Consider the following 23,257-nt stretch of genomic DNA (forward strand, 5'->3'; position numbering starts at 1 on the left):
ACAGGGGCAGTGCCCGTAGCTCAGTGGGTAGGACACCAGCCACATACACTGAGGCTGGTGGATTCAAACCCAGCCTGGGCCAGCTAAAACAACAATGACAACTGCAACAACAAAATAGCCAGGCGTTGTGGTGGGCCCCTGTAGTCCCATTTACTTGGGAGGCTGAAGCAAGAGAATCACTTAAGTCCAAGAGTTTGAGGTTGCTGTGAGCTGTGATGCCACAGCACTCTACTGAGCGAGGGTGACATAGTGACTTTGTCTCTAAAAAAAAAAAAAAATACACAGCAGGCCTGATTTGGCTTGTGGGTTAGTTTTCTTACCTCACTTCTGGAGATAGTAACTACCCTGTGTACTCTTTATGTCCATTAACAACATTCATCCTTTGCTAGTCAGATTGTTTTTAATATCTTTTTTTTTTTTTTTTTTGTAGAGACAGAGTCTCACTTTATGGCCCTCGGTAGAGTGCCATGGCCTCACACAGCTCACAGCAACCTCCAACTCCTGGGCTTAAGCGATTCTCTTGCCTCAGTCTCCCAAGTAGCTGGGACCACAACGCCCGGCTGTTTTTGGTTGCAGTTTGGCCGGGCCCGAACCCGCCACCCTCGGTATATGGGGCCGGCGCCTTACCAACTGAGCCACAGGCACCGCCCATGTTTTTAATATCTTTTGAGTGTTCTTTTTTAGTTACAGAAATGATATGATGCTTTTAAAATTTCATACAGGATGAAAATATAAATATCTTATTATACTCTTACTAATATTTTGGAACTAATCCTCTAGACTTTTTTTTTTGTGAGACAGAGTCTCACTCTATCACTCTGGGTGGAATGCCATGGCATCATCATAGCTCACAGAAACTTCAAACTCTTGGGCTTGAGCAGTCCTCTTGCCTTAGCCTTCTAAATAGCTGGGACTTGCAAGTACCTGCCACCATGCCTGGCTAGTTTTTCTATTTTTAGTAGAGACAGGGTCTTGCTCTTGCTCAAGCTGGTCTCAAATTCCTGAGCTCAAGCAATCCACCTGCCTCAGCCTCCCAAAATGCTAGAATTACAGGTTTGAGCCACTGCACCCAGCTCTTCTAGACATTTTTATATATTCATAAAAACAAATACACATAGAGGAATTCTTGTGCCTTGTTTTTCAGCTTGTTTCTTCACTTGATGGATCCATTCCAGACACTTTTCTGTGTCATGCCAGTCTGCATGGCATTCCATTTCCATAACTGACTTAACCATATTCCTATTGATATTAATTTTGATTTTACTACTATAACCAGTGCTACCATAAATATTAGTATATGCATATTTTGGGGCACTCCTGCAAGTATTTTTCCTTGACCAATTCCCAGTGCAATTAATGGGCAGAAATATATGCACATTTAATGTTGGTTAGATTACTATCAGGTTACTCCCAAAGATTGTATTTATTTACGTTCCCTTCAACTATTTGTATGTTATAAAAGTAAATATCAAATGCTTCTTTGTGGATGTCAGTGTAAAGTTGATCATCTGTTAAAAACTTTGTGTCACAGGAGTCAGTATGTAAGAGAACTAAGACTGTAGAACAATAGCTCTGTAGAAAGTTGGAGAGAGGATGGTTCAGTTGCCCTTTGCTGTATATTTATGTGTATGTCACTTTCTTTTTTGTTTTACAAATCCGAAGGTCGCATCCTGAGTCTCAGCTGGCATCCCTGTGGTACCCACTTTGCAGCTGGCTCCATAGACTACATTAGTGTGTTTGATGTCAAATCAGGTGACTGTTTTTCTCAGTTCATTTGGGGTGTGGGTCTTGTTTGTCATATTCACATTGTGGGTTTTTAAAAGCTTGAGACCTTGTCAAGCTTTTTAACCTTCTAAGATATCTATGGTGAATTTCACTTCTTTCTTAGATTGCTTCTGCTGCTTAAGGGAATCTTTTTTTTTTTTTTTTTCCTTTTGAGACAGTCTCACTGTGTTGCCCTCCATAGAGTGCCATGGCATCACAGCTTGTGGCAACCTCAAACTCTTGGGCTCAAGCGATTCTCTTACTTCAGTCTCCCACGTAGCTGGGACTACAGGTGCCTGCCACAATGCCCAACTGTTTTATTGTTGCAGTTGTCACTGTTTAGCAGGCTCTGGCCGGGTTCAAACCTGCCAGCCTTGGTGTATGTGGCCAGTGTCCTACCCACTGAGCTATAGGCGCTGCCCTGCTTAGGGGAATCTTGGTTCTTTAATTGGATGTGGTTTTTTTCATTCTAAAAATTCACAATAAAATTTTCCCTCCACTAGTACTGTTTACTATGAATGATCAGTAGAATACCTATTTATATATCTTAGTCCTTGATAAAATGTTTTTTGTTTTTTTAACTTAAGAACATAAGATCTTGGTGGCGCCTGTGGCTCAGTGAGTAGGGCACCGGCCCCATATACCGAGGGTGGAGGGTTCAAACCCAGCCCCGGCTGAACTGCAACCAAAAGATAGCGGGGCGTTGTGGTGGGCGCCTGTAGTCCCAGCTGCTTGGGAGGCTGAGACAGGAGAATCGCTGAAGCCCAAGAGCTAGAGGTTGCTGTGAGTCCTGTGACATTATGGCACTCTACTGAAGGCAGTAAAGTGAGACTCTGTCTCTACAAAAAAAAAAAAAAAGAACATAAGATCTTGGTAGCATAATTGGTGAGATCCAAGCTCAGAAAAAAAGAGAACCATGACTTTTTTTTTCTTGGCCTGGTTGGCTAATAAAAATCCTTCATTGGTGGGTGGCACCTGTGGCTCAGTGGGTAGGGCGCCGGCCCCATATGCCGAGGGTGATGGGTTCAAACCCGGCCCTGGCCAAACTGCAACAAAAAAATAGCTGGGTGTTGTGGCAGGCGCCTGTAGTCCCAGCTACTTGGGAGGCTGAGGCAAGAGAATCGCCTAAACTCACGAGTTGGAGGTTGCTGTGAGCTGTGATGCCATAGCACTTTACTGAGGGTGACAAAGTAAGACTCTGCCTCTACAAAAAAAAAAAAAATCCTTCATTGGTGAGGTTGATCTCAACTTGTTAGGTGGATATATCTGCACTACTATCAAAGATACAGAGGTAAAAGAGATCTGACATGTCCTCCTTTTCCATTTTCCTCAGTGCTCAAGTAATTTTTTATTTTTTAAAAAATTTGTTATACATGCACATAGTCAAAGGGAAAGAATTCTTTAAGGCTTATTACAGAAAAGCAGGACCACCTCTGTGTTCCTTCCCCAACTCCTCAAAGACAGCCATTTGTGATTCTTAGCTGATTCTTTTGGTATTTAACTGTATACAGTATATGGCATGCTTATAATTGTACTTTTTGATTTTTCAGCTTTAGGCCATTATTTACTGACTTCAGTGACTTAACCTTAACTCCCCTCTGCTGTAGGCATCCACACTTTCTGTTGATCCTCCCAGTATGGTTGTGTTGTAGCTTTGTTCAGATTAGTAGTCAATGTTTCCATTATTAAGATCATATAAATACTACTCACTTAGTCAATAACCTTTTTTTCCTATAGATTTACTGTTTAAAACTGTCTCTCTGACTCTCCTGTCTCACTAATTCATCCCCAAATTCTTCCACTTGTATAAATGAGCTTTAGATCATCTAGTTTTCTTTCTGCCCCTTACAAGATGTCTTCTTGAATAAGTCTCTTCCCAGAGCCTTCTTGACTTGCTGCACAACTTTGAGATCTGGAACTCTGACTTTTTTAATTGTCCCAGGGATACCCTTTGCTTCTCTGTTAGGCAGAATCCCCCCTCATTTCTGTTATTCACTTTCTTGGTTTATTCCTTTGGTGGATTTTGAGAAAGTGCATGAGAAAGAATTCTAGATTGGAAATTATTTTTCCTTGGAATTCTAACAGCGAAGCTCTGGCTTCACCATCTTTTGCCTTGCCATTATCTTTTTTTTTTTTTTTTTGAGACAGAGTCTCTCTGTATCTCCCCCCTGTAGAATGCCGTGATATCATAGCTCACAACATCCTCAGACTCCTGGCCTCAAGCAGTTGTCTTAGCCTCCCAAGTAGCTGGTGGGACTACAGGTGCCTGCCATAACGCCCAGCTATTTTTTAGAGGCAGAGTCTTGCTGTAGCTCAGGATGGTTTGGAACTTGTGAGCTCAGGCAGTCTGCCCGCCTCGGCCTCCCAGAATGCTAGTGATGACATTCTCAGAGTTGATTCTTTGTGTAGGACAGCAGTTCTCAACCTGTGGGTCACAGTCCACAGGAACTGTATTAAAGGCCCACGGCATTAGGAAGGTTGAGAACCACTTTTGTAGGACCTGGATTGTTTTTTGTTGTTTTTCCTGGGAGCTTTTAGGACGTTCCCTTTATCCTTACTGTTCTGAAGTTTAATAATTTTGCTGGTTGGTGTGTGCACCAATTGTTCTGGACACATGGTAGGTTCTTTTAATCTAAAACCCATATCCTTCAGTTCTGGGGCAAGTTCTTATAATTATTCTATAGATAAATTTCCTCCATTTTATGTTTCTAGAATTTTATTATTTGGATGCGGGCTCTTCTAGTTTTCTTTCTTTTTTTCACTCTCATAGTTTGTCTCTAGCTTTTTACTATATTCCTAGGAGAGTTTGTCATCTTTATTTATTCATTTATTTATTTATTTATTTTTTGTAGAGACAGAGTCTCACTTTATGGCCCTCGGTAGAGTGCTGTGGCCTCACACAGCTCACAGCAACCTCCAACTCCCAGGCTTAAGGGATTCTCTTGCCTCAGCCTCCCGAGTAGCTGGGACTACAGGCGCCTGCCACAACACCCGGCTAGTCATCTTAATTTTTAATCCTTCTGTTGAATTTTTCATTCTGACATTTCCAGAGCGTTTTTATTTGTTTCCTAAATGTTCTTCTTCATTGCATTATCTTTTTGTTTCATTATACACAAACTTCTTCCCTTTCTGAGGCAATACTTGCCAAGTGTTCCTCACCCTGCCTCTTTCCTGTTATGCATTTATTTATTTCTCTTTGTGTGGCCTCTGCCTTTCCTGTTAATGACTTCCCTCGCATGTTAAGTGACCACTTTCATCGCCACTTCAGTGGAGCTTACTGAGTTTGGGTGTCACTGAAGAAGAATCTGGCTAGACTGCTTATTTGGGGAACCTCTGAAGCCAGGATCTTTAAGTCTTTTTTCTTTGCCAATTATATATCCCTGAGAAGTTTTTTCAATCCCCTGCCTGGTGAGTATAGGCCTGGCTTAGCAACATGCTGAGGAAAACAGGTGTTCTCAATATTCCGTTAGAAAGTTGCATTTAGGGTACTGCCTGTGGCAGGCGCCTGTAGTCCCAGCTACTCGGGAGGCTGAGGCAAGAGAATTGCCTAAGCCCAAGAGCCGGAGGTTGCTATGAGCTGTGATGCTATGGCACTCTACTGAGGGTGACAAAGTGAGACTCTGTCTCTAAAAAAAAAAAAAAAGAAGAAGAAGCCCCTGTGGCCCAAAGAAGTAGGGCACTGGCCCCAGATGGCAGAGGTGGTGGGTTCAAACCTAGCCCTGGCCAAAAACTGCAAAAAAAAAAGAAGAAGGTTGCATTTAATTCTTTAATTTATATCATACTCCTACCCTCAGTTATGCCTGGTAGGCCTCAGAGAATACGTCCTGAACCTCTGTCAGGGTGGATTTTGGGAGCTGCTCGGTTTTGTAGGGTGTGGGTATGTGAAGGGTCTAACAGTTTCTTAAATGTAGTTTCAACTGCTCCCTCCTTTGAAGCCCCACTTTTCCCTTCCTTTCTATACTACCAGGGCTTCCCAATTCCTAAGTCACTGTAATGTAAATCAGGTGGCTTCTTGGCTTCCTTCACTTTTGACTTAAAACTTAATTTCAGGGCTCTGCTGAGTTAGCACCTCATGTCTGCTTTCCAGTTCCTAAAATTTTGTCTCTTGTCTTTTCTCCCTTTCCTAGGGGGTTTTGGGAAAGAGCAGACTGTAATATGTATGTGTAGTTGGCCAGCTTTAAGTGCATGTCCCAAGTGTCTCTTTCCATTTCACATCCCCAGAACATGTACCTGTCCTTCTTTTCTTTTCTTTTTTGAGAGAAAGTCTCATTATATCACCCTCAGTAGAGTGCCATGGCTTCACACCTCACAGCAACCACAAACTCTTGGGCATAAGCGATTCTCTTGCCTCAGCCTCCCAAGTAGCTGGGACTATAAACACCCGCCACAACGCCCAGCTACTTTTTGGTTTTAGTTGTTGTTGTTTGGCAAGCTTGGGCTAGATTCGAATCCGCCACCTCTGGTATATGTGGCTGGTGCCCTAGCCACTGAGCTACAAGGCTCAAGCCTGTCCTTTTCTTCTCTCCCTCCCTCTGTGTCCCTACTCCCATCCCTACCTCCATTTTTATTCAGGTAAACATTCTGGAGTTCTGAAAGTGGGTTCAACAGAACTACCTTTTTACTGGCAGGCTATGTTCAGTCAGCTTACGTACCTTCTCTTGCCCACCACAGGCAGTCTTTAAAAGACTAAAAGAGGCTCAGCGCCTATAGCTCAGTGGCTAGGGCACCAGCCACATGCACTGGGGCTGGTGGGTTCAAACCCAGCCCGGGCCTGCCAAACAATGACAACTACAACAAAAAAATAGCCAGGTGTTGTGGTGGGCATCTGTAGTCCCAGCTACTTGGGAGGCTGAGGCAAGAGAATCGCTTAAGCCCATGAGTTTGAGGTTGCTGTGAGCGGTAACACCACGGCACTCTTCCGAGGGAGACACAGTGAGACTTGGTCTCAAAAAAAAAAAAAAACTCAAATAAATAAATAAAAGACTAAAAGAGAAATGGATACCAGCCAAATGTTTGCTTTTCTTATTTTTCAGGGAGCGCTATTCATAAGATGATGGTAGATAGGCAGTATATGGGTGTGTCTAAGCGGAAATGTATCGTGTGGGGTGTTGTCTTCTTGTCTGATGGCACTGTCATAAGTGTGGACTCGGCTGGGAAAGTGCAGTTCTGGGACTCAGCTACTGGGACTCTTGTGAAGAACCATCTCATCTCAAACGCTGATGTGCTGTCCATTGCCATAGCCGATGTGAGTACAGTCCCCATTTTGAGTGATTGACCTCAGCCTGGGTAGCTAGTAGAGAAAGCAGGGTTAGTGACGTGCCCTGTAGAAATACCTAGATGTCACATCCTGATCCTGATGTACTGGAGGAAGATGAGTTTAGGAAAATGTGTTTGACACGTCATTTCTATGGTATCTAAGAATTGATTAGAGAATACAATTAGCAGAGAGATTTTCTTCAGACATTTCTCACCCAGAGTTCATCCAGTCTGATTATACATAAGACACAAGAAGAATCTTGAAAAGGCCCCTTTCCCCTCTCTGTACCACTGTCTATTTTGGGACATTACAAGATAACTTTATAGTGATTTTAAAATGTTCATTTACTCCTTTTTTTTTTTTTTGTAGAGACAGAGTCTCACTGTACCGCCCTCGGGTAGAGTGCCGTGGCGTCACACGGCTCACAGCAACCTCTAACTCTTGGGCTTAAGCGATTCTCTTGCCTCAGCCTCCTGAGCAGCTGGGACTACAGGCGCCCGCCACAACGCCCGGCTATTTTTTTTTTGTTGTTGCAGTTTGGCCGGGGCTGGGTTTGAACCCGCCACCCTCGGCATATGGGGTCGGCGCCCTACTCACTGAGCCACAGGCGCCGCCAAATGCCTTAGGTAACTTTGCGTTGAATAAGTATTGTATTCCTCCTTCCTTTTGGTAACATGAGTTCTAATTCAGAAACCTTTGAGTATTTTAGCAGTGAAGCATGGAAAGTGACAGTCAGATTTATTAACTGGACCCTTTTTCTACTGCTGCTTAGTTTGAGAATCAGGCTAAGTATGGGCATTCGTTTTCTAGTGTTGAGTTCCTACATACTCACTTTTCTTGCCTACAAACATTTCTATCACATTAACATGTTTTCCTTTCTTTTCTCTTTTTTTTGAGAGAGAGTCTCTGTTGCTCTGGGTAGAGTGCCATGGCATCACAGATCACAGCAACCTCCAACTTCTGAGCTTAAGCAATTCTCTTACCTCAGCCTCCCAAGTAGCTGGGACTACAGGCGCCAGCCACAACGCCTGGCTATTTTTTGGTTGCAGTTGTTGTTGTTTTGGCAGGTGGGGGCTGGATTTCAACCTGCCAGCTCTGGTGTATGTGGCTGGCACCTTAGCTGCTTGAGCTACAGGCACAGAGCCTTATTATTATTTTTTTTTTTTTTGACATTCTCTGTTTTTTGCCCTCAGTCAAGTGCCTTGGCATCATAGCTCACAGCAACCTCAAACTGTTAGGCTCAAGCGATCCTCCTGCCTCAGCCTCCCAAGTACCTGGGACTACAGCACACTGCCTGGCTATTTTTAGCGACGGGGTCTTGCTTTTGCTCAGGCTGGTCTTAAACCGTGAGCTCAGGCAGCCTACCCGCCTCAGCCTCCCAGAGTGCTAGGATTACAGGCATGAGCCACCTTATCTGGCCTGTAATGCTTTTTTAAATGTAAAATTTATATTTTATAAACATATAAACAGTTTTTTGAGACTTAGTCTTGTTCTGTCACCCAGACTGGAGTGTAGTGGTGTGATCATAGCTCACTACAACCTCAAAGTCCTAGACTTGGGCGGTGCCTGTGGCTCAAAGAAGTAGGGTGCTGGCCCCATGTGCTGGAGGTGGCAGATTCAAACCCAGCCCTGGCCAAAAACTGCCCCCCAAAAACCAAAAACAAAACAAAGTCCTAGGCTCAAGTGGGCTTTTTTGTGTCAGCCTACTGAGTATACCACCCTACCCAGCTAATTTTTCTTTTCTTTTTCTTTTTTTTTTTTTGTAGAAAGAGGGTCTCGCTCTTTCTTTTTTTTTGTAGAGACAGAGTCTCACTGTACCGCCCTTGGTAGAGTGCCGTGGCGTCACATGGTTCACAGCAACCTCTAACTCTTGCCTCAGCCTCCCAAGCAGCTGGGACTACAGGCGCCTGCCACAACGCCCGGCTATTTTTTTGTTGCAGTTTGGCCGGGGCTGGTTTTGAACCCGCCACCCTTGGCATATGGGGCCGGCGCCCTGCTCACTGAGCCACAGGCGCCGCCCAGGGTCTTGCTCTTTCATAGGCTGGTCTTGAACTCCTGGCCTCAAGCAGTTCTCCTGCCTCAACCTCCCAGAGTGCTAGGATTATAGGTGTGAGCCACTGCTCCTGGACTAACCATTTTTTTTAACCATAGAATTTGTATTTTATTTATTGAAAGAGTACCATGAGACCTAAATTTTGTCATGTCACTCTGAGGCATATATGAAAAGGAAAATGTAAGTGAAATAAACTGATTAAGATATTCCTGGAACTAATTTATCTTCATAGCTGGACTCTCTGAGTCACTTTTCAACTCAGTCCTCAAGGTCCTTGTTTTCCCACACAATGCCTCTGTGGGAAATATATAGTCTTGATGATAAAGCTGCACTGTACTCTCTTAATATTCTCTTTGTGGTTTCTGCAAATCGTATTTTTTTTTTGAGACATTTATTCGGACACCCAGGCTAAGTGCCAATGGTCTCCTCATAGCTCACTGCAGGCTCACTCCGGGCTCAAGTGATCCTCCTGTCTCAGCCTCCTAAGTAGCTGGGACTACGGGTAGCAGCCACAACCCTCAGCTAATTTTTTATTTTTATTTATTTATTTTTGGGGACAGAGCCTCAAGCTGTCACCCTGGGTAGAGTGCCGTGGCATCACAGCTCATAGCAACCTCCAACTCCTGGGCTCAAGCGATTCTCCTTCCTCAGCCTCCTAAGTAGCTGGGACTAAAGGCTCCTGATACAACACCCGGCTATTTTTTTGGTTGCAGCCGTCATTGTTGTTTGGTGGGCCCGAGTTGGATTCGAACCCACCAGCTCAGGTGTATATGGCTGGTGCCTTAGCCACTTGAGACACAGGCGCCAAGCCAATTTTTTTATTTTTAGCAGAGGCAGGGTCTCACTTTGCTCAGGCTGATCCCAAGCTCCTTGACCTCAAGTGATCTACCTTAGCCTCTAGAACTCTAGAATTACTGATTTGAGCCATAATTTTGCAACTTATGGCTGTTTATCTGCAGATGTCACACATGTACAGATTGACAGACATTTTAAGTTACCTTGATTTTAGAGATGTTAAAACATGGGAAAATGTTTGCCTCAGAATCAATAATTTATGGTACTTATTATTTTTTTTGTGTGTGTGGTTTTTGGCCGGGGCTGGTTTGAACCTGCCACCTCCGGCATATGGGACCGGCGCCCTACTCTTGAGCCACAGGTGCCGCCCAGTACTTATTTTTTTTTAATTGGAAAATATAATTGTACAAATCCCAGCTGTCATAAGTGATTATCACAGACTCTGGAGTCAGGCACACGTGGGCCTGAATCCCAGTGGTACCACTTAGCTACATGTCTCCTTGCTAAAGTTACTTATTTCTAAGAATCAGTTTCTTCCTCTTTGAAAAAAAAAAACAAAAATATCCCCCACAGGTGCCAGTAATACATACCTTGTAAAGTTTGGGCAGGATTAACTGGATAGTGCATGTGAAGTGTGCTAAGTACAGTGTCTGGCACAGAGTGAGTGTGGTATTGTCATTATCATTTTCACATCTTTTTTGAAACTGATTCTAATTTCAAGGCTTTTCTCCATTATACTCTCTTGCCAGAACAGCTGATTATTTTTTAGATCTTTTTTTAATGGATTTTCGTTGGCTAAAGAGTGAATTGTGGCAAATATCCAGTCCTTTGACCTTCTTAGATGTCTTTCACCTTCATCTGGGAGGTGAGTACTGATTCCTGCAGGGAGTTGTAGGGAATATTTCTTTTCATTTAAAGGTCAGTCCTGAGACAAATTTTTTTCTGTGTGAAATAGTCACTCTTTGATTAACTTAGGAAACTCCTCACCCTACTTCCAGGTGTGATTTTTTTTTCTTTGCTTCCTTCCTGCTACATCCTAAGACAGAAATCTCATTCTACGGGTTAAGCAAACTGCCTCTTTTTTTTTTTTAATTAAATGAACTAACAATCAGAGGTAGAGAAGCAGTCTTAAGCTGCTCTCTATCTCTACTTTTATATTGGGCTTAGAAGTAGGGGAGAGGCTGATTAGGACCACATTATGTGCTGTGCTTCAGATATCCTTTTTTTTTTCTCTACCATCATGTGCCTGCAAGTGACCTCAAGAGATTTGGCACAAGATTAATTTAGTATGGTCTACGAGACCCCGGGGTTTGGAAACAGATGACTTTAATTCTTTGTCAAGTTTCTAAACCTATGGAGCTCCAGTTTCCTTATCTGTGAAGAGAGTTTTTAAATGATGGTTAAGGGAAAGAAAGTTAAAATCATGACTCATACATGTAATATGTTAACGATCTGATCTCTGGAGGTGAGTTCCACTTCTGGTAAGGCTACCTCTGTTCTGTCCAGTCTTAAAATAACCAGTAGGATATTTTAAGCAGTTCAAAAGAGAATTCAAAGAACATTCTTAGGCAGCACCCTTAGCTCAGTGGGTAGGGCGCTGGCCACATACACTGGCTGGTGGGTTTGAACCCAGCCCAGACCCACTAAAAAAAACGAGAACTGCAACAAAAAATTAGCCGGGCGTTGTGGTGAGCACCTGTAGTCCCAGCTACTTGGGCAAGAGAATCGCTTAAGCCCAAGAGTTTGAGGTTGCTGTGAGCTGTGCTGTCACAGCACTCTACCCAGGGTGACAGAAATATGGATTTCTTTGTTTAGGATATTTCTTATGTTCTTTAGATGGATTTAAATTTTTTCTCAGATAGATCTCGTACATTTCTTGTTAAGTTTATTCCTAGGTATTTTATCTCTTTGGTTGCTATTTTGATGAAGTCTAGAGTATGTATATGAAACGTAACAGTTGGAGGTGTACATTGTTAATTTTGTCAGTAGGGGGCACCTTGTCATCTATAGCTGAACTTTCTTGGCTGATGAAATTGTTAGCTTATGGAAGGAAAAACCCTATGACCTCCCTTCTAATTCTGGGCGTAGGTTTTTCCCTAAGCTGACCACAGAAAACCTGAGGGACTATTTTTCCAGTTAGACTCTATTTTGATCACATATACCTCCCTTATGATTTAATTCCACAGCAAGAAGACAGTTTTGTGGTAGGCACAGCAGAGGGGACAGTATTTCATTTTCAGCTGGTCCCTATGACTTCGAACAGCAGTGAGAAGCAGTGGGTGCGGACAAAACCATTCCAGCATCACACTCATGATGTGCGTGCTGTGGCCCACAGCCCAACAGCTCTGATCTCTGGAGGTGAGTTCCACTCCTGGTAAGGCTACCTCTGTTCTGTCCCTCTCTGGTTATTTTCATTCAGGACTTCTAATTCCGTATACCTTCTCCCCTTCTCTCTGCCATAGGCACTGACACCCATTTAGTCATTCGTCCTCTCATGGAGAAGATGGAGGTAAAGAACTATGATGCTGCTCTCCGAAAAATCACCTTTCCCCATGTAAGTATCATTCCCCATCTCCCATCCCCCTGCCAGCCCCTCATCCCCTATCCCACTGACTCTCTGTCCCAGGAGACACTGAACACAGGTCATGGTTGGGCACAGTGGCTCACGCCTAGAACTGTAGCATTCTGGGAGGCCAAGGCAAGTGGATTGCTTGAGCTGGGAGTTCAAGACCAACCTGAGCAAGAGTGAGACCCCATCTCTATAAAAATAGAAGAACTAGCCAGGCACTGTAACAGGTGCCTGTAGTCCCAGCTACACGGCAGGCCGAGGTAAGAGGATCACTTGAACCCAGGAGTTTGAGGTTGCTGTGAGCTGTGATGCCATGACACTCTAGCCTAGACCAACAGAGTGAGACACTGTCTCAAAAAAAACCAAAAAAAACAAAAACCACAGCTCATACTTCCTGAGCAAATTTGTAAGACTTTCTGTGGCTACCTTCTTCCTTCTGTTTACAAGGCAAACCTCGTGCAAAGGCATTTCTGGGGGCATGAGATTTGCAGCAACATCTTGAGTTTAGTCTCTAGAAAAAAATCATTCCTTTCTCCATATAGTTGTGGTTTATGGGAAGTTTATTTGGTTTTAAGGGTGGGTTCTATTGTTCTGGGTGGAAGCAGGAAAATCCAGGCTTCCAATGTTTCCTTCTAAGTAAATGGTACCATCTTGCCAAGCTTATAAACCTTGTCCACTACACTTGCTTCACATTTCATTCAACCAGTAAACCTGATTGAACCTGCCTCCTTGTTATCTTGTATATATTTATTCACATTCAAGATCAATAGCTTTATTGAGGTATATTATATAAAAATTGTGCATATTAGGCCAGCTCCTGTGACTCAAAGGAGTACGGCACCGGCCCCATATGCCAGAGGTGGTGGGTTCAAACCCAGCCCTGGCCAAAAACTGCAAAAAAGTAAAAAAATAAAATAAAAATTGTGCATATTTAATGTATATGATTTGTCACGTTAGACATACTCCTAATTATCTCTGGAATTGAGTCTTTTTCTTTGTACTGCCATTGTCCTTTTTTTGTTTGTTTGTTTTGTTATTTTTACTTTCTTCCTGAGACAGGGTCTTGCTGTGTTGCCCTGGCTAGAGTGCAGTGGCATTATCATAGCTCACCACAACCTCAGACTCCTGAGCTCAAGCTGTCCTCTGCCTCAGCTTCCTAGGTAGCTAGGACAGATTTGCCAGGCATGTGCTACCATGCCCAGGTCATTCTTCAACATTTTATTTATTTTTATTTTTTATAGAGATGAGATGCTATGTTGCTTAAGCTGGTATTAAACTCCTAGCCTCAAGCAATCCTCTACCTCAGCCTCCCAAAGTGCTAGGATTACAAGTGTGAGCCACCGTGCCTGGCTGTTTGCTTTTTGAGATGGGATCTTACTATATTGCACAAGCTGAACTTCTGGGCTCAAGGGATCCTGTCACCTCAGCCTCCTGAGTAGCTGGTACTACAGGGGTGCACCACTTTGCTGGCTTCATTGTCCTAGTTTGGATCAGCATCTTTTCTCATCTGAATTCCTTTACAGTAGCTTCTTAATGATCTTTATTTCCATTTGTATCATTCCAGCCTATTCTCCATTGATCTGTTTAGAAAGCAACTTTGTGGGTGGTGCCTGTGGCTCAGTGGGTAGGGTGCTGGCCCCATATACCAAGGGTGGTGGGTTCAACCCCAGCCCCGGCCAAACTGCAACAAAAAAATAGCCAGGTGTTGTGGTGGACGCCTCTAGTCCCAGCTACTCGGGAGGCTGAGGCAAGAGAATTGCCTAAGTCCAGGAGTTGGAGGTTGCTGTGAGCTGTGATGTCACAGCACTCTACCGAGGGCGATAAAGTAAGACTGCCTCTACAAAAAAAAGAAAGCAACTTTGTTTATCACACTTCATGCTTCAAAGCCTCTCAGCATCCTGTTCCTGCAGTGCACACTGGTTCCTTAGTGTGGCTTGTAGAACCTGTTTCAATCTGGCCCTGCCCCTTTAGCTGCTTCTCTTACCTCTCCTTTCACACACCTGGGCCTTCCCACCCAGCCATTCTGAAAAACTTTTTTATTCCCTTAAATGCTGTTTGACCTTTGAGCTATTTCACATGCCATTGCTCTCCTTAGAACATTCTTCGCCTGATTAGTCTTTACTAGAGAACCTCATCTGGGCTCCTGTCTTTACCCCCTCAAAGCTAGATGTCCTTTCTGCTTTTTTTCATTGCATACACATTTTAGCCATGTTAAAATACTGAAGTATAATTGCATATTAAATTTTGTATTACCTTTTAGACTAGAAGCTTCTTGAGAGCAGTAGCTATGTTTTTTTTTGTGTGTTTTTTTTTGTTTTTTTTGAGACAGAACCTCATGCTGTTGCCCTGGGTAGAGTGCTGTGGCATCACAACTTACAGCAACCTCCAACTCCTGGGCTCAAGCAAGTCTCCTGTCTCCGCCTCTCAAGTAGCTGGGACTACAGGCGCCTGCCACAACGCCTGGCTATTTTTTTTGTTGTTGCAGCCGTCATTGTTGTTTGGCGGGCCCAGGCTGGATTTGAACCCGCCAGCTCAGGTGTATGTGGCTGGCACCCTAGCAACTTGAGCCACAGGCGCCGAGCCAGTAGCTATGTTTTTATTGAACATTTTTATATTCTTAGATCCTAGGATAGTGCCTGCTATGTAGTAGTACTTTGGAGATATTTGTCGAGGAAATGGATTTTAACAGGAAAAAATGTACTAAGATATTGCTGGTGTATATAGAATTGAGGCAATAAATGACCCTGGCTTACTTTTAACTTTTCAATTCTTGGATATAGCGACGTCTCATTTCCTGTTCAAAAAAAAGGCAGCTTCTCCTCTTCCAGTTTGCCCATCACTTGGAACTTTGGCGACTGGGATCCACAGTTGCAACAGGTAATATGGGAGAAAGTATTTTCCAATAAGAAGACTGGAGAGAGAAGGGAAAAGTCAGAATTGCAGTTAAAATTCTGCTTATAAGCTGGGCACAGTGGCTCATGCCTGTAACCCTGCACTATGGGAGGCTAAGGCAAGCTTATCTCTTGAGCTCAAGAATTAGAGATCAGCCTGAGCAAAAGCAAGGCCCCTCTCTAAAAAAAAAAATAATAATAATTAGTTATGGTGGGTACCTGTAATCCTAGCTACTTGGGAGGCTGAGCTAGAAGGATCACTTGAGCCCAGAGTTTGAAGCCATGGCCTTCTAGTCTGGCGCAATAGAGAGCCATGGCATCAAACTAATAAATTCTGCTTATAGAAAAATTAAAGTAACTTACAGTTTTCCCACCCACTAGGTAAAGCAAACAAGTTAATTGTAATACTAGAATCTTTAGCAAGATACTGAATCATCTCATAAAAGTTTTAGATTCTGTGTGGTACCCTGCAGGATACAGTTAAGGTGAGAGGGATGAAGAATCATAATTTGTCCTAGCTTGGCTGAGATGAAAATAGGCTTTAGAAAAGTGACAAGATGATGGGTGGTTTTGATTCTGCATGAAAAAGAAGGTCACATGGATCTTACTGAGTGACAGCCTAGTGGCATTTTATGTGACCGGTTAAGGAAATGTTTGGGTCCTCTTGTTTGTAGTGGAATAATAGTGAGACCATACATAATTCATTTCCACCCACCTGTGATCTTTCATAAGATAGAAGCTAAGGAAGTACTGAACTGCTTTCCTTTTCCTATTGTGAGCTTACTAAGCCAAGCCATTTTTTCTGATTTCCTACATTCTACCAAGAGGTAACTTTTTTGATGAAAAAAATGTGCTAATAATCTTTCTTTGATAAGAAAAAATTTAGTAGAATTTCTTGTTTCAGGCAAGAATGGGGATACCCTTCCACTCTCTAAAAATGCAGATCATTTACTGCACCTCAAGACAAAGGTAAGGAAGTTTAATTGTGTGTTCAGGCTCTAAAATCCAGAACATGGCTCGGCACCTGTGGCTCAAGCGGCTTAGGTGCCAGCCACGTACACCTGAGCTGGCAGGTTCGAATCCAGCCCGGGCCCGCCAAACAACGATGGCTGCAACCAAAAAAAAATAGCCGGGCATTGTGGCAGGCGCCTATAGTCCCAGCTACTTGGGATGCAGAGGCAGGAGAATCGCTTGAGCCCAGGAGTTGGAGGTTGCTGTGAGCTGTGATGCCACAGCACTCTACCCAGGGCGACAGCTTGAGGCTCTGTCTCAAAAAATAATAGTAAATAAATAAAATAAAATCCAGAACATTTTTCCCATTCTGAATTTTGAGGGATACTTAGTTCACATCATAAACTGTACAAATTATAAAACTATCTGAATGAAGGACTTTATCACTAGAATTTTGTTTCCTGTCATTCTAAATTAGGGATTCGGAATTTATTAGAATTTATTACAAATGCGTACAGGAAATTGGTTTTTCTTCTTGTGATATTATTATGAAAATAACATGCAATTTAAAAAACTCAAATGGTACAAAAGGGTATAAGTAAAAAATGACCCTGCTCCTCACCCTTTACCCACTCCTCTATTCTGTTCCCTCCAGAGATAATTTTTACATTAATAATTTACTAACTGGTATGATCTTCCTTTAAAAAAAATTTTTAAGGCCAGGAGAGGTAGCTCACTCCTATAATCCCAGCACTCTGGAAGGCTGAGATGGGTGGATGTCTGAGCTTACCAGTTCAAGACCAGCCTGAGCAAGATTGAGACCCCGTCTCTAAAAATAGCCAGGCATTGTGGCAGGCGTGAGACAGGAGAATTGCTTGAGCCCAACAGTTAGGGTTGCTGTGAACTGTGATGCCATGGCATTCTACCAAGGGTGACAAAGTGACACTCTGTCTCAAAAACAATTTTTTTATGATTCATGAAAAAGCTTTTTTTGCTTTGATTATGCAAATATTTGTGAATGCAGTCTTCAATAACAATAGTGATTATTTATGAGGTCTGACAATTTCAGTTTCCAACTCATCCTAGAGCTAGTGCTATGTACCTCAATGCTGAATCTCACTATGGTCACCTTCAAAGTACTCCCTTTAGGAAGCTATGCACTAATGGCAGTGCCTAGTCCACCTTTCAAGGAGATTTTGGAACTCTTCTTTTGGAATGACCATCAGAGCTGTCACCGTATGGCACACAGAAACACCAGTTGTAGTGTAATTGTAGTGGCACACAGCATGAGTGTGGGGATTCTTTTGTAGGTCCTTGTGGGTATGTTCAGAGTGGTAAGAGCTTGAGTCACAGTGAGCTTCATCATATGAAGTTTTACTTGAACATTCATCTTGATTCCCAATATTACCAGGGTCCTGAGAACATCATTTGTAGCTGTATCTCCCCATGTGGAAGTTGGATAGCCTATTCTACAGCTTCTCGGTTTTTTCTCTGTCGGTTGAATTATGACCAAGACAACATAAGCCTCAAAAGAGTAAGTGATAGCCCAGTGTTTTTTTACATAAGAAACTTCCTAAATGTGTGATTGATTTTTTTGTGTGTGAAGTGAAATGAACCGATGTGAATCCTTACTTAGTGGAAAGCTAGTTGGAGACAGCTGTTATAAAACAGTCTTTCATTTACATTTTGAATTGATTAACATAATCATTTTGGAGGGGAGGGGTGAGGGAATGCCCTGGAGGCAGTAAAGCTTAGGCTTTTCTGTATAGTGGTTTCATATGTGACTTAGAGAATTTGGAATTTACTGAAGAGCTGAAAAGGAGATGGAAAGGGTATTCCATGCCCTGGGTCATTTGGCTTGCTTAGAGACAGAAAGCATTAACGTAGTTTGAGCCTAGCTGGGATTATTTGTGATGGGCTAGTCTCCCTTCTCTCTTATTAGCTTTTACTGTTTGTTGTTCCACCAAAGGTTTCCAAAATGCCTGGGTTCCTTCGCTCTGCCCTTCAGATTTTGTTTTCTGAAGATTCAACAAAGTTCTTTGTGGCATCAAATCAAGGGTCTCTCCATGTCATGCAGCTGTTGGAAGGAAGCTTCAAGCACGTGCACACTTTCCAGCCTCCCTCAGGTGGGAATTTGGTAACTGGGCACAGGGAGAGTTGTCTGTGTCTAAGATGCGACTTTTCCCCTTTTAAACCTTAGCATGGGTGGGGGGGTTCCCTCATGTTCTTCCCACTCTGGAAATAGACTCACTCACATGTTTGCAATTTGAAGTAGGAGGACATATCTGGCAGATGAAGACACTAGATGAGATCTGAAATGTTCCTCACACCTACTCTTTTCTCACTGGGTTTTTGATTCCTTATTTGGGGCCAGAGAAGTTTCATCATCCTTCTTAGAGTTTTGTTAGGAGAACAAGAAGAAAGTTAAAGTCATCTGTAATCCTGCCACCCAGAAATACCTGCCATTAGTATTTTGGTATTTTCTAGTATGTGTTGGGATGGATTTTGTGGGCATGTTACTTTTTTGGCTATTTGTTTATATAAAGTTGAAAGAGTCTTCATACACAACAGTTTCTTATTTACATTAAAAAGTTTTTTTTTTGGGCGGCGCCTGTGGCCAATGAATAGGGCATCGGCCACATAATGCCGAGGGTGGTGGGTTCAAACCCAGCCCCGGCCAAACTGCAACAAAAAAAATAGACGGGCGTTGTGGCGGGCGCCTGTAGTCCCAGCTGCTTGGGAGGCTGAGGCAAGAGAAACGTGTAAGCCCAAGAGTTAGAGGTTGCTGTGAGCCGTGTGACATCATGGCACTCTACCTGAGGGCGGTACAGTGAGACTCTGTCTCTACAAAAAAAAAAAAGTTTTTTTTCATGGGCCTACCTATGCTGTAATAGGTTAATACATACGGTTTTCTTACCTGTGTTCATTTAATGTTCATGACTCTTTTTCAGTGTTCTTTCAGAGTGAGTTCTTTCAGTGTGTGAATGAGTATGGCTGTGTGTAGCTGAGTTAACTGATGAGGATTTACTTAGGTTTAGCATCCAGTTTAAGAACTACTTAAGTTGGCCTCTTTGCCTACTTGCTTGGCATTGGAATCTGATCACTGTTCTTGACGAGCATATCTTGCTTTGTAAAGCTACGTCTTCTTCTATAAGCCTATCTTTCTCTTCCTCAATAACCTTTGTTTCACATTTGCCTTTAAAAAAAAGAGTTCTTTGGATCCTTCCTGTGAGCCCTTCTCTCTCTACCTGGATTTTATCTGCTTCCCTGTCATTTAGACTCCATCAATCTGGGAAGTTAACTCTTTTAACTTTAGCTCTCACTATTCATAAGGTGTTTCAAAAGCATACAGAAGAATCCCACAATTTTAGGGGTCAGATAAATTAAACTGATAATATTTATTTATTTATTTTTTAACTGATAATATGTATTTATTTATTTATTTATTTATTGTTGTCGTTGCAGTTTGGGGCCAGGCTTGAACCCGCCACCCTCGGTACATGGGTCTGATGCCCTACCCACTGAGCCACAGGCTCCGCTCAAACTGACAATACTTAAAACGAGTACCTATAAATGTTTTTATTTAGACTGTTAGTCCTATGTTTACTACTTGTTAAATTCAGCTCTACATTATGGATTTGACATTATTCTTCCACCTTTCTTATCTCGCTTCCCCCTGAAGTCAATCAAGCAGGTCTCTTCAGAGCCTTCAAATTTGTATATTCCATTCCTTTCTACTTAGCTCACATTGTCCTCCATCCTTTTCTACCGATCTCCAACCATCCTTTAGCAGCCTTTTCATTTTTGGGGGGCGTCATATGCAGCATATATTTTGGCATATAGCATCACCATCTAATTTTTATCCCACACTAGGCTGATTTAAAGTCCCTAGATGATAAAAATGGTTCCTATGTGCCCATTTTCCGTTAGTGCCAAGTATGTAGCAGGCACCTAGTAAATCAAAGATAAGCTTCAAGTCTGTTCAATCTGTTGAACTTGCTGGTTTGATTAAAAACCATTTAGGACATTTATGCTAACTACCCTGATCTAATTAGCAAACATTAGATGTATTGAAATATCACCAACTATCCCCATGAATATTAGTCAGTTTATAAAAATAAAATTAAATCGCTTCTCGGCCTTTTGGCTAAGATCAAGTGTAAAAATAAAATTAAAAACTTTTTTTGGTAGGAAAAGAGTTTGAAACAATTAGTTTTACGTGTAGATTTTTAGTGGTAGATGCTGCTCTAATTCTCCATTACCCTAGTAGACACTGTCTTATTCTGTCCTGAGCAAGTAATACCTTTGAGTGTTTTATCTTATTTTATTTTGTTTTGTTTGAGGCAGTCTTACTCTGTTAACCAGGCTAGAGTGCTGTGGCATCTGCCTAGCTCACGGTAGCCTCAAATTTTTGGGATCAAGTGATCCTCCTGCTTCAGCCTCCCGAGAAGCTGGGACTACAGGCGCCCACCACAACTCACAGCTAGTTGTTCTATTTTTAGTAGAGACATTGTCTCACTTGCTCAGGCTAATCTCAAACTCCGGAGCTCAAGTGATCCTCCAGGTGTAAGCCATTGCACCCAGCTAATACTTTCAGTTTTACCTCTGGATTATCTTTACATAAAAGATGGTTAATTACATAAAAAATATATACAGGTTAACACCTTGAACTAACTTGCAAAAGTATCAACAGATGATCCTTCAGCGATTGAAAATTCTGAGGATCTTGTTGGCTTTTGCCATCATCTCCAAGGCAGTGCTGCTTGTGTGAAGTAGGAGATGTAACTGTTCTTCCATCCTCACAGGGACAGTGGAGTCCATGTGTCTTTTGGCGGTCAGTCCAGATGGGAATTGGCTAGCTGCGTCAGGAACCAGTGCTGGAGTCCATGTCTATGATGTAAAACACCCAAAGGTGAGCTTAGGCTTTCATAGAAGTTGGTTTTTTTTTTTAAATTGTTTAGGATTCATCGAGGGTATAAACCAATTAGATTGTGCTAATTGCATTTGTTAGGTAAAGTTCCTCTTATAATTGTGTCCCTCCCCCTTTCACAGAATTTAAATCATTACACAGGAGGCAGTTGCCTTGCAGTTAACGTGATTCAGAACAGATTAATCTAACCTGGAAATTTAATTTTTTATTTTATTTTATTTTATATTATTTTTTGCTATTGTTGTTGTTTTGAGACAGTCTCACTCTGTCAGCCTAGATAGAGTGCCGTGGTGTGATCATAGCTCACAGCAACCTCAAACTCGTGGGTTCAAGTGATTCTCTTGCCTCAGCCTCCCAAGTAGTTGGCGCCCACCAACTACAGGCACCCACCACAACACCCAGCTAGTTTTTCTATCTTTAGTAGAGACAGGATCTCGCTCTTGCTCAAGCTGGTAATGAACTTCTGCACAAGCAATCTACCTGCCTCAGCTTTCCAGAGTATTAGGATTATAGGTGTGAGCCACAAAGCCTAGCTTTCTTTTTCTTTTCTTTTTTTTTTTTTCTTTGCAGTTTTTGGCCAGAGCTGGGTTTGAACCCACCACCTCTGGCATATAGGGCCAGTGCCCTACCCCTTTGAGCCACAGGCACCGCCCCTCAGCTTTCTTCTTATTTTTAGGCAAAGTCTTACTCTGTCACCCTGATTAGAGTGCCATGACATTAGCCTAGCTCATGGCAACCTCAAACTCTTAGATTGCAGTGATCCTCTTTTTTTTTCTTTTGAGACAGAGCCTCAAGCTTTCACCCTGGGCTTCAACAATTCTCTTGCCTCAACCCTCCCAAGTAGCTGGGACTACAGACTCCCACCACAATACCCAACTATTTTTTTGTTGCAGTTGTCATTGTTTAGCTGGCCCAGGCTGGACTACAGGCACCAAGCCAAACTTTTTTCTTTTTAATTAAGAATTTTTCCAGTTTTGGAATCTTGTTTTACTTTTTTATAACCCAGAAGCTATACTCTGTAACATTAAAATCAGTCAATGGAAAACATTTGTATCTAGAAATTTGAAATTAAGGAATGAATCTATATCCAGATTATTTTTATATTTTGGGTAGGAAAATGCCCAGGTGAATAGTTGTAGATCATAAGTGTTCCTTTTGTGGCTTGCCTGATAATGTCAAGGTATTTTGAAATTAAACAGAACTAGACATTTGAAAGAGGAATCCTAATAAAGCATTTTTTATTAATCAATAATGATATTGATATTCATACGTTGAGTCACTAATGATCTTTTACAAGTCCTCATTTTCATCATAAAAATCATATTTCAACTACCCAAAACTTTCAGTAGGCATTAAAAATTTGCAGAACACCACCAGACTGCAATATTTAATGGGTTGCCTGTTACTGCTTAACTAAGCCTTTATTACGCTGTGGCAAGAGCATTTGCTGAGCTCTTGTCTTTGAACCTCTCTTAGCATTTAAAGAGTATTTGTATGTAATTTGCATATGCCTTGCAATTGTATCTAAATATTCGTTCCTAGGCTTTGATTTCTTTTAAGCCCAGTATAGAGGACTGGGCAAGATGGCTCAATTCACGCCAGTAATCCTAGCACTCTAGGAGCCAAGACACGTGTATCCTTTCAGCTCAGGAATTTAAGACCAGCTCAAGCAAGAATGAGACCCCTGTCTCTACTGAAAATAGAAAAATCAGTTGGGTGTTTAGTGGGTGCTTGAAGTCCCACCTAGTTGACAGTCTACGGCAGGAGGATCACCTGAACCCAGGAGTTTAAGGTTACTGTGAGCTAGGCTGATGCCACAGCACTTTCTTTAGCCTGGGCAATAGAGTTAGACTTTATCTCAACAAAGAAATAAAAATTAACCCAGTGTAGAGCTATAGGTTCCCTATTTAGTGACATATTAATGAGCAATTCATAGAGATAGATTTGTTGAGGGAAAAGCTTTACTCTGAGTTCTCAGCAAATGCTGTCAGTGTTGTAAAGAAATATGAATTAAAAAAAAATAAAGTTTTGGAACATATTCTTCTTA

General features: G+C 42.3%; 1 protein-coding gene and 1 pseudogene across 2 annotated transcripts in view; both read left to right on the plus strand.

Annotated features, from left to right (window-relative positions):
- UTP4 (UTP4 small subunit processome component) overlaps nucleotides 1–23,257 on the plus strand; it is a 40,209-nt gene that overhangs the window by 8,960 nt on the left and 7,992 nt on the right. For both annotated transcript variants that reach the window (XM_053604813.1, XM_053604823.1), the window contains exons 5-13: nucleotides 1,663–1,752; nucleotides 6,798–7,009; nucleotides 12,056–12,227; nucleotides 12,332–12,423; nucleotides 15,219–15,315; nucleotides 16,234–16,298; nucleotides 17,692–17,814; nucleotides 18,250–18,406; nucleotides 21,086–21,192. In XM_053604813.1, the coding sequence (XP_053460788.1) occupies nucleotides 1,663–1,752; nucleotides 6,798–7,009; nucleotides 12,056–12,227; nucleotides 12,332–12,423; nucleotides 15,219–15,315; nucleotides 16,234–16,298; nucleotides 17,692–17,814; nucleotides 18,250–18,406; nucleotides 21,086–21,192 (1,115 nt within the window). The remainder of the gene's footprint in view (nucleotides 1–1,662; nucleotides 1,753–6,797; nucleotides 7,010–12,055; nucleotides 12,228–12,331; nucleotides 12,424–15,218; nucleotides 15,316–16,233; nucleotides 16,299–17,691; nucleotides 17,815–18,249; nucleotides 18,407–21,085; nucleotides 21,193–23,257) is intronic.
- On the plus strand, nucleotides 20,408–20,566 carry LOC128579906 (uncharacterized; annotated as a pseudogene).

Source organism: Nycticebus coucang, chromosome 2 (assembly GCF_027406575.1).
Source record: "Nycticebus coucang isolate mNycCou1 chromosome 2, mNycCou1.pri, whole genome shotgun sequence".
In the NCBI taxonomy this organism is placed as follows: domain Eukaryota; kingdom Metazoa; phylum Chordata; class Mammalia; order Primates; family Lorisidae; genus Nycticebus; species Nycticebus coucang.